Source organism: Gastrolobium bilobum, unplaced genomic scaffold (assembly GCF_033153095.1).
Source record: "Gastrolobium bilobum isolate Gb01-03AN ecotype WA unplaced genomic scaffold, APGP_CSIRO_Gbil_v1 utg36576, whole genome shotgun sequence".
Classification (NCBI taxonomy): Eukaryota; Viridiplantae; Streptophyta; class Magnoliopsida; order Fabales; family Fabaceae; genus Gastrolobium; species Gastrolobium bilobum.
Genome location: NW_026897326.1, coordinates 268,235 through 280,884, shown reverse-complemented (window position 1 = coordinate 280,884; position 12,650 = coordinate 268,235). Strand labels below are relative to the sequence as shown.

The 12,650-nt window shown below is 31.4% G+C and overlaps 1 protein-coding gene across 1 annotated transcript; it reads right to left on the bottom strand.

Annotated features, from left to right (window-relative positions):
* Positions 1–940: 940 nt before the first annotated feature.
* Positions 941–11,659, bottom strand: LOC133306005 (pectinesterase 31-like). Its single transcript, XM_061506267.1, has 6 exons — positions 11,417–11,659; positions 11,202–11,306; positions 9,974–10,051; positions 9,535–9,722; positions 2,057–2,230; positions 941–1,246 (listed from the first exon to the last, which is right to left on the bottom strand). Exons 1-6 carry the CDS (start codon positions 11,657–11,659, stop codon positions 1,084–1,086), a joined length of 951 nt encoding a protein of 316 aa, XP_061362251.1. The 3' UTR covers positions 941–1,083.
* Between the last annotated feature and the right edge of the window lie 991 nt (positions 11,660–12,650).

Below are 12,650 nucleotides of genomic sequence, written 5' to 3'. Positions count from 1 at the left end.
AATCTATAAACACCATATGTAAGTCCTTCTTTTCTTGATATCATTCCATTAATTGTCTCATAAGAGAAAATGGCTTCCATGGTACATCTTTCCGGTATAAATCCAAATTGATTTACAGAGACCTTAGTCTCTCTCATCAAATGATGCTCAATAACTCTATCCCGCAACTCCATAATACGGGTCATAAGCTTAATGCCTTTATAATTAGAACAATTCTGAATATCTCCCTTATTTTTGTAAACAGACACAACTATATTTTTTCTCCATACATCAGACATCTTATTGGTTTGAAGAATCTTATTGAAAAGAGGATGTGAAAGGGGTTGGAAGGAGGAAGGGGTTAAGGTATTCATCAGCTTTGAAAATAAAGATACAAGGATAAACATGATACAATATTATGACTTTATTTTTTAATGCCTATTCTACCTACTCCTCTCCAATACTATTAGTTCACAATCTCAACTAACTTTGAGTATATCTCTCTCATCTTGAGATTGTGATCTAATAGTGTTTAAAAGGAATAGGAAGAATAGGCATTCTATCCCTTAATAAATTCATTTCCCTTTGCTTTGAGTAATAATAAAAGTACAAGTTTAACATATTATTGATATAATTCCATTATCTTTTATTTCTTAATTATACAGTTTTTTTTCCTTTTATGAACATATGGCCTGTTGATCTAAAACATAAAAAAGTAAATAAATACTGCAATTAAGGAATAGAACGATTTAATACATTAAATAAAAGTATTGTATTATATCATTTACCTATATTTAAATAAACAAATTAAGAAGAGACATGCATATTTTTTACCAATAAATTGGAACCTTAGGATATACATTTTCTTGGTAACTTTTCCAATCTTGGGAATAGTGCAAGAAGTGGTACATCATATGGGTGCAACATTTCATATTGCTATTAAATGAAAAATAATCTCGTAGGTAATATTTTTTATTCATGACAAGCCCTTGATATAGATATACAAATTTGGCATATTTTCTTATGCTGATAGACATGACATTAAGCACACAAGCTACGTGATTAACTGTGAGGGACATTCTCATCAATTGTCCTCAACAATTTCTAAGCAGAATATGGAATCCTCAAGGCCATTCTTTGAGCAAGCCAAGGTCTCTTTGGTTCTGGGTCAATGAAGCCATGCATCAGAAACTTTTCTGCTTCTTCATTCATTAATTCTCTAGCCCATTTTACCCGTTCAGATGGACAGCAACCCGGTCCAAAACACCTGTGCTTTTGATACCATTACTCCAAACTTCTTGAACTCAATAAACAACAATTTTGCATTGAAGGCAGGTAAAAATTATTTCAAGGAATGAAACCTGGACACAAAAGTGAAAATAGAGAAGGGAAAAAAGAATGAAGATACAGATTTACCCTGATTCATCCAACGTGGATTACGTCCAGCATTATTTAACTATATATATATATCCTTCTTATCACACTCGTTGCAAAGCACTTTATTTAGAAGGAGAATATAAATAGGCTTAGAAATCCTAGTTGGTTTTTTCTGCCTCCAGCAATAGTACATACACTTGGAAGAAGTAGCAACCTTGTCATATTCACGTCATGTTATTAGTAGAATATGTTGCATTATGGTTTTCTTAATCTTTGGTAACGTAATATTTTTTTTTTTAATATATGTTGTAGTTCACTATCTGAACTCAACCTACGTACACCTGTACTGGTTGTACTCAGATCCATTAATTTGATGAGAAAAAGATTTATGCCATATATAAGGAGGGAAAAATTACTCAGTGGTGGCTCTTTTTCTTACACACCCATCAATTTCCGTGTAACTCAATTTTTATTTTTTATAAGTGAGTGGAACCGTTTTGTATCTTTCATGTGGGTTTATCTACCACCGACCCCAATTAATTTAGGATAAAGGTGTTGTTGACGTTGATGTATAAGTGAGTGGACTCCATCTATAATTGTGTCTATGGTAGGAGATAACTACTCTCCTACGACATGAAATTAATAAAGCCAATATAAGTAATAGCTAAAACTATTTCATACAAAGAACTATTCAAAGTACCTGTATTCATAAAAGCAAGCACTTCTTTCATTCTCAATCTTCCCCCAATTGTTCCAGCCAACAGGCTTTATACATTGATCCATATAAGTGAATGCAAAGAACACTCTTCCAAAAGGCCCCCATGGTCTTCCAAGATATGCATATGAAGTTCCTCCATTACCTGTGATAACACATCTGCAATGACACCAGAAACCATTTGCATGTAAAATACATATAATGTTAGAAACCAAATGGTCCAGAACACAAAGAAAGTTTTATGAATGAAGAGGAGTACAACCATTTGTAAACCAATTTCAAACGAATAAAAGTATGTTTATTCATAATCAATAATTAGCATCCATGGGTAATTCAGTTTCAAGTCTCAAAGGACTTGGAACAGAATAATTGACACATCAAACAAATAAAAAAAATATGGCAGTTGATACAGAGAAATTAGTATGAGATTCTAAAATTTTTATCCCTACTCATGCAGTTGTTTCTCTTCTCCTCAGTAAGTTTTTGCTTACTCTAAAAATTGAATGTTCTAAGATTTCCAATATTAATTCATAGACTTCTTATAAGATCGGTCCAAACATGAAGCTGATTCTTGCTTAAAATCATGGGTTTTTTTTTGAGTTAATTCTTGTCTAATGAAAATCCTATTGATTCCGATGAAAAGTTGAGTTCATTCCTGAATCCATATTTCTCGCACTTCTAAGCATTTGCAGTCATGCTACAATATCGAAGAAATGCTGCCTTGGAAATCAGGAAAACAAAGCAGAAATCACTAATTTTCTCCCCCATCATATATCGAAGTTAAAACAAAATTCACATGGTTGTATGGAAAACATGATGATGATTAAAATGATAGAGATATTTTAACCCTGAATCATGTATATGATTATAAAATACTTAAACAATATGAAATCAAAGTTGGGATTGTGTGTACCTTATTGGATCATCACAAAGTCGAAAGAGAAAAGGGACTACATGCCAGATCTTCCTCTCTATTACCTATTTCGATAAAGGCAGCCTCAGCGATGGGAGCATGATGGCTTATGGAGCTTAACTCCAATATTTATAGGCTAGAGAGGGGACCTAGCTAATAACAAAAGAGTCTGTGTCCACTGGGTCCACCCATCATGGAAAACCAGGGTCACACTAAAGCCTACACTACTGCCCAACTAGGCCCAATAACAACAGATGCCAGAAGCTCAATTCAATGTGATCACAATGAGCTAGTTACAATAATAATATTGAAATATCCATTAACCCGATTAATTTTAAATACAAAACTAATTAATTAATATTGCCCATAAAATAAAATTCTAACATTCTCCCACTTGGGCTATATTAATTAATTTAATATTATTTTGAAAATCATTTTATTTCGAAAACGACTCTATCGGGTAAATAACTAAAAAATAATTTTACGTGGCCACAATTTTGAAAAACAATATTCCAATTTCAGCATCTCAACACAATTCAATCCAAGATAATCTCCTCATAGGAATATGGCGATCAATATACCGAAAATATCATAGCATATGACCTTCCATACTCACATACAATGAGTATTATATCTTCATGAATCAAGGCCTAGTAGTGTAGTAAGAATTAGTGCCAAAATGTGATCAACAATGTGACACACTAATTCTTATCGGTCCTCAATGTAATTTCTCAACAACATGAAATTACATTAGTGCAATTTCCAAGCAACATGAAATTACACTCTGTAATGCAACTTCTCAACAACATGAAATTGCATTACCACAATTTCTAAACAACATGAAATTGCACTTCTTGATACGATTTCTCAACAATATGAAATCGCATCACCGCAATTTCTAAACAACATGAAATTGCTTTGCTTAAATAAGCCAGTATGTCATAGTACAACATGAGATCTCAAAATTTGTGACATCCAATCACCTTTAAGCTCACATCATGCTTAAAGATATTATTCCATACATATATTTCTTAGTCGACAGGAGAAATAATAATAATGATGATCATCATCAATTACGTAAATTCTAACAAATATCACAAAATAATTATCAGTTTGCATAGAAAAGAAACAAACTGAATATGACTCCCACTAACCAAAGGAATCAAAAAAATCTAAAATATTCAAAAGCAAGCATTGAGTATTACTCCCACTAATTAAGGGAATCAAAAGATTCTAAAGAACTCGTGTTCTATATACAAAAGAAGCTACTCTAAGGTCTTTCTTTTCAAAGCTTTTAGATAAAAGGCTATTGTTTTATTCAATAAATCAACATCTTACTAGCAAATAAAATGTCATTTACATAAAGTACTAAGAAAATATATTTACTCCCACTTACTTTCATGTAGATGAATCAATTAATGAGCATACACTGGCTTCAGAGATCTGTCCCCTTTGGGCAGATAGATCACCTAGACCAATGCACCTCCAATAATTTTATTACAGTTAAGCTTCCAATTAAAACACACAATAACCCCCTTTGGGCAGGAAATTGCATGAAATAACTAGAAGCACTCCTCAATAATTTTTTTGTATGTAAACAATTCAAGCGAAAGCATACAATCCAATAAACAAAATATTACAACATGCAACACAGGTTGAGAGTACAAAATTATACAACAATATCAAATGAGAGCTAATTTCTCAATACATTTTGCACCAAAATATACCCAAAAATAAAATAAAATTCATAATTGATAGAATTTAACACAAGTTAATCTTTATCACCAAAAGTTATACACATAATGTAATAAATTAATCATGAGCAATAACAAAAATAATTAAATATCATAGACTCCCCTTTGGGCAGAGTATATAATATATAATTATTTTTCATCACATGAAGATTTAACAACGGAGAAAATTATATACAATTGTCTAAAATTTATCCCCTTTGGGCAGATAAATTTTATAAATTATATATCTCCTTAATTCCAACATAAATGCATCATATTTAATTTTCAAAAAATTTATCCCCTTTGGACAGATAAATAATTTTCAATTAGATATTCCCATCAATAATATTTATCTTCATGTAATTTATTATTATATATTAAAAATCTCCTTTGGGCAGATAATTAACATATAATAATTATTAAACAACAATAATATCTTATGAACCAAACATGCTCAAACAACATGAAACACTTTTCCAATGTGTTTCTAAAATAATCCAAAAAAAATTCTCATTCAATATCAAACACAACTTTAAAATTGTGCACCGAGAGCAACTTAAGTAATAATACCACATGTATATTAACATTGAATGTATCGCGTAATATTATAATATTAGAAATATTGGATAGGAATAGATTAAAACTCTATCATTTTCCTATCGTTACAATGTATTCAAATTCTAAGCCAATTTTTGACATTAGTGCACATAGGAAACATACATTCTTATAGATCTGTGCACAAATCAAGGCCACAAAGAAGATGAACTTAGCCCCCAAAATTAAGGTTTGATTCTAAATATAAAGTATGATGATATAGTATACCCATAACTTACACTCATAACATCAACATCAATTACATCTTTATCTCAAATTAATTAGATTGGTGGTAGATGAACTCAAAAAAAAATCTTTTCCCATAAAAAATAAAAAATATCGTAACAATACTGAAGGCCAGCACAAAAATATCTTTTTAGATATATCAAAATCGTAACAATATTGGAGGCCTATGTAATATAAAGAATCTAAACAACAACAAAATTTAAACAGTAAAAGATGGAAACTGCAACCATGATTTTTAAATATCTTTCAATAACAATATTGAAATTTTCAACTAGGAATCTAGGATTTTCAACCGTAATAATAACTGCTGAACCAAACATGCTCAAACAATATGAAACACTTCTTCAACATGTGTTTCTAAAAATTATAGCATTTGTCAATCAAGAAGAATTCCACTCATTGTCAACTACAATTATTAAAATTGTGTATCCAAATAATATTTTACAGATTTTGAATAAATAAATAAAAACTGTAAAAATATATATATATCTAAATAGTGGGTCATGAGGTTGTAAGCCCCATTCTGTTAGACTTTATACATGTTGTAAGTACAGGAAATATATATTTTTTAATCAAACATTTATAGCGAACATGAATAGAACAAGAGCAGTGTATATATACTGGACGTCAATAATTATAATCATTACAAGTGTATCCAACATTGCTCTATGGTTATGGTGGGATATAACCATTATATATACACGTAATACAAAATGCTGTAAAATAATAGAACATGTTTGACTAAAAAAAAATTGTCAATAATAGAACATGTTTGACCAAAAAGATAAAAAATAAAATTGTCATCCATTAGCGCATGGTACAATAATAGATATATCTATGAGATATATAACTGAAACGATTTGAATAATAATTATTATATAAATCAGAACTGACTAAAAAACCGGAACTGATATTCTTTGAGTAATATTTCTGTTGGATAACAAATAAACAGTAAATCTGCCCACGATAACAAATATTTTTAATAAAATACGGAACTGGTAAATTTGTAAATCGTGCCCACGATAACAAATACACTTGTAATCGTGAAAATAAATAAATAAAAAACAAAATAAATCGGAACAATATATTCTTAACAAAGCGGAACTGATATATTGTAAACGGTTTGTACGAAACAGCTCGAAAAACAACAGAAAAAAAAAAAAAAAACTAATGATCTACACGATTCACGTGGCTTGAAATCCAGGTTGAGAAAAGCCTTTACACAAATTTCGAATCAAGTACTCTTGAGTTTATCAAACACAACAATAAACCAACTAGCCACTAGGGAAACTTGCAGTAATAATAAATTGAAGACTTAAACTATTCATGAAATTATGGCTGGACCTTTATGAAGAAGGCATATAACACTGTAACGTGTCCCATTCAAATAATATATGCAGCGTATATTTAAAATACAACGTGGATATGCTACTCAATAATATAATAATAGGAACAATATAAAACCAATTTTATTGTTGAAGCTTATTAATCTTCGCACATTTGAATCCGTTACTGCAAACCCATTTGATTTTACTGGAAGCAAAAGATAAGATATATCTTATTGTTACAAACTTACAATCTTCTTAAAAATCGGAATCGATAAAATCGGAATTGATATATTTATTAGACACCAGTAAGATATATCTTTTTCAAACAAATATGACGATGCGATTCAAGAAGTATATCTACTAAATTGAATCAGTCAACAACAAAAAATATCACGGTAAAAATATATATATCTAACAGAATAGATATATCCTAAAATATATATATATATATATATATATATATATATATATATATACCAAATATAATAACAATATCATATGTAACATCCCGAAACGGTACTGTGGACAGAGGGTATATGAACAGTAACAATATAATAACATAACACTTGTATTTCTCAATAACAATATACCAAATATAACATCCCTATACCAACTATAATAACAATATAATAACTCGATATCTATTGTTATATGTCATTGATCAAGATATCTATTGTCATATGTCATTCAAACGGTAAAAAAAAGAACAGTAGTATTATATCACGATGAAGGTTATCTAGAAGGTATATGAACAGTGATATGTCATTAGAAATATATGAATAGAAATATTTCACGTCTGGTTCAATTCCCTGAGTGTAAAATACCGAAAAAATCGTTTCTTGTTAAAATAATATAATAATCTGTTAATTTATTTATATAACAAGAAGTTTCTGTTGAAATAAAAAACCGTGCCTTGAAAATCGGAATTGGCAAAACAAAAAACGGAAAAGCGGAACAGTAATAGTGATACTATATATACACTAACATACAAGTTAATATCATGGGTTTACAGTAAAACCACTAAACAAAACACTAATGGTTATGTTCCACGGAATATTACTTCAAGTAACTGATATCATGCAACAAATATCACGAAAAAGTATGTAACAGTTATGGCCATGACACAACATTTAATATAATAAGACAAATACCAAATTTTGATACCCTGGATCATCTATTATTTTGGCACTAATAGATGTATATGTTCAAACGGTAAAATATTTAATCATGCCTTTGAAAATCGGAACTGATAAAACAAATAAACATTTCAAGTAAACAGAAATTTGCCTTGAAAATCGTAACTTAAAAAATGGAACATTATATTATAACAAACAAACAAATTTTCACTACAAAACTTCCGTGGACTTCTTCAAAAGTTTTGAATAAAATAAATAAATAAATCAACTTGTCAAAGTAACAGAAAACCAACCACTAACATAATACTGCAGATACACCAGCTACCTTATTATAGGTCTTCCTTCTCCAATTTCTGGATACCGATAGCTTGAACGTAATTTATAGGGAATTCCATATTTCTAAAATTTATTAATCCATTTCATTCTCTTCTACGTTACTTCCGTACGCCATAGACAAATAAAAATAAAGATCTCATAGCTAACAAAGTATACCGCAAGACAAATGGTAAAACGACAATTCACTAAAAATAAAATAAAAAATGTAAAAACGACAGACTAACAAAAAAGTGAAAACAATAATGAGAAGTTTAATCTCACTAACAAGCACATGCAACCATGTTTTATCGCAAAGTATTTTAAATAACCCAACAAAATGAAATATAAAGGGTTAACAACGTAGAAGAAGATGCCATTTAAATGTTAGAATGAAGGTACTGTAGCTATAGCAAACTTAGGTCGGATAGCTAATTGAAGCTAACAAAAACTCAGTAAATATTAACGTAAAGATTTCGACGTGTAGAGCAAAACCCTAAGTTTCTTAATTCAATACAAAAAAAAAATTCATGAAATAATGCATAAAAAAAAACCCAAATTCTTTGATTCCATTCAACAACATGGATCCTATAATCATATACATAAGGCTCTGATACCAAATGATAGAGATATTTTAACCCTGAATCATGTATATGATTATAAAATACTTAAACAATATGAAATCAAAGTTGGGATTGTGTGTACCTTATTGGATCATCACAAAGTCGAAAGAGAAAAGGGACTACATGCCAGATCTTCCTCTCTATTACCTATTTCGATAAAGGCAGCCTCAGCGATGGGAGCATGATGGCTTATGGAGCTTAACTCCAATATTTATAGGCTAGAGAGGGGACCTAGCTAATAACAAAAGAGTCTGTGTCCACTGGGTCCACCCATCATGGAAAACCAGGGTCACACTAAAGCCTACACTGCTGCCCAACTAGGCCCAATAACAACAGATGCCAGAAGCTCAATTCAATGTGATCACAATGAGCTAGTTACAATAATAATATTGAAATATCCATTAACCCGATTAATTTTAAATACAAAACTAATTAATTAATATTGCCCATAAAATAAAATTCTAACATAAAATACTAGACATGGTATTTTAAGACTAACTATCTCCTTGTTGGACATTTTAAGAACTTTAGTGGTGAATGGAAAAATGAGGTCGTTAATACTAGACATGGTCACACACCTCAAGAATACATAACCAGTTGTTTCCTGTGGAGAGTTTCTGCTCTGTGCAGTTATGAACCCTGCAGACTTGCAGTGGATATGACAATGCTCCAAAAGCGCAGTGCTATTACCAAAAATAAAGTCCACACTTCCTTCAATATAACAATCTTTTAGATACTGTTTGCCACGATGTAAATACAGTGTGTCCTACACCATAATCATGAAATAAGTTTATCCGCTTGTTAATTAAAGATATTATTATTTCTATACAATCAGTTATTAGGATACAAGCACACTATAACTTACACAAATGCATTTTTCAAGAGTTTCATAAGCACAGATGAATTCTCTGAAAGTTATCAAAGTCTTTTCAGCAATTCAACATGCATACATTACCATATAAAATATTTTAAGAATCCTCGAACCTGTAAACTAATACATCAAGAGAGTGAAGTTACCTGCCATCCAAGGAACCTGCAATTATAGAATGCACATCGATCTGCTGTTACTCTAATTGCCACTGCTTGCCCTGAGCCCTGCAAGGGGGAAAAAGCAGTATATAGGGTCTGTCACAATTTGGTTTGTGCCCGTCAAAAAAAATTTGTCTGCATAAAGTTTACAAAGATACTAATTAAGATGTTGATGCAAAAATCAACAATAACAAATAATCTAATGAATTAAAAACCACATCTTTGGTTAGTAATTGAACTCAATTAGAGTATGAAGATCTGGATCTGTTTTCCAAAAAGGTGAAGTATGCTAATTTGGCGGAGATGAAAGAGGCAATAGTATAGACCAGAGCTTTCAGGTGCTAAGAGAGAGGTGTTTAAGGGCTACGATTATGGCTGAGGTGAGAATTTGGCAGAATAACAGCAATAGAGAGTCAATGAAGAAGATGGTTAGTGAGGGAGCTGAGGTCCCTTTATATAAGAGGTTGGAGATTCCCTCCGAGTGCGCAAGATGTGATGTCATAACTGTTTCCATCCTCGTGGGTCCCACTAGGTGTGAGGTTGGGTGACCCATGACGTGTAAAGGGTCATGTGTGCATAAAAAATGTGAGAAGACACATGTACACCTGCCATGTGATGGTAGTCCTGCTAGGCAGCTATTAGAGCTAGTTGGGCAGGACCATCTGGCCGGACCAAAACAGTAATAGAATAAATAGCCGTCAATCTCTATCTTTGGCAATTGGCAAATCCAAAGCCCCCTCAAAAGAAAAGGCTTCAAATTATAAAGGGAATCATCCAATTTTATTTTATTTTTATGAACACAAATGGTATTAAAATTTGAAAGTTTCCATATAGTTAAGTCTATCATAAACCATCTCAAAATAGCCCAAATGCAACTTGTTATATAATAATAGGAACGACAAGGATCAAATTCTAAACAACTTGGTTACATAACTTTGGTATTACGTGGCAAATAAACTATCCCAAAAGCTTAAGCTTTTAAGTAAAAGTACATGGATGATTTTTATATTTTATCTCTAACAAACTCCTTGATAAACAATTCCTGTCAGACCCATCACACATGCTGATCCCAACAATCAAATTTGTGTACCTAAATGCATATAAGCTTTGTACTAAAAACAAAACAAAAAATGCATATAAGCTCATTTTGTCCAGCAAAGCAATAACAACGAAACTTGCTAACACCTAAAAAACACAAAACTCTTACAATCAATACCTCAGGGGAAGAGTTCTCAAACGTAATATTCTCAGCAATAAAGTCCTCCCCTTCCACAATGGTGCTACCACAACCAAAGGTCCCAGTCCCTACCACCCGAGAACCCTACAAGAAAACTCATCACCACCGCCACCACCATCAAAGAATGAACAATTTTAAATTTTGACACTAACCCACTTCCCCAAACGATGAGAACATAAAAAAAATGCACCTACTTGGTGGTGTTCAATTCTGGTAGCAGTGTTGTTCCACGCGAGAACAGTGTCCTCTGGGCTCATACCAACGAGGGTGATGAAATTCTTGGTCTTGGCCACGTACACTGGCTGTTTATAGATTCCCGGCGACACCCGGATCACCGTCCGGCGAGAGTTTCGGAGTGGCACGGCATCAATGGCTTCCTGCACCGTCCGGTAGTGTCCGGTTCCGTCCTGTGACACAGTTAATACAAAAGCTGCCATTGTTGCTCTGCACTCTCAATAACTGTTACTTGTGTGTGTGTTCGTGAGTGTAAAGGGTCGTTGTTGCTTTGCTATGTTATGTAGTGTGAGTGTAGGTAGCGGACACAAAACGCAAAGAAAGGTAAGGACACGCACAAAGAAGCTAGGAGAGATTCATGTATGGTCAGTTAACGTCTAATTTTGGTTTCTTTTAGACAGAATCTTAAGTTAATGTTATACATAATAGGACGATGTTTTTGTAAACTAATTTCGAATATTTTTAACTTTATATAATCAATTTGGTCAAAAGTGAATAAAGTAAAATAATTTATATTTAAAAAATTTTATCTAAAAAGTAAGTTTATACTAAAATTTAGTATAAAATTTTCAAATTAATATAAAAATAACCAAATATAATAACACATGAAAGTGAGTAAGATTCTATGAAAAGAAAAGAGAAAGAGAAAAAACAAGATATATTTATTTTCGTATCTACAAGAGAGATAAAATTATCTCGTGATTATAGAAAACAATAAACCCTCTACTTATTTTAGGAGATATGTTCTCATGCCTTAGTCTATTATAATGACATGTTATACGAAAATGATTTGAAATTATTTTTTTATAAGAGTTTATTGTTTCTTATGTTATAAAAATAATTTTATCTCATATACACACATAAAAAGTACGTTGGATTTATGTTTTTATTTTTTTTCTCTTCTCCTCACATGGTCTCATATGACCTCCATTCATTTTTATATTATATGTAAGAGATAATTTTAATTCTTACAGCATAAAAAATATTAAATTATTTTTGTAATTATGTAAAGTTATGTAACTAAGTGCAATCAAATTCAGTTAAGCATAATGATTCCGTTTGTTCACTATCCTTAGAACAAGACTGAGTAGACATGATTTGTGTTTCTTCATAACATTCAATTTTCATGTTATTCTAATAGAGTTGCGTTTTAGTATTCATTATCATATATACATTAGCTACCAATGCTGAATT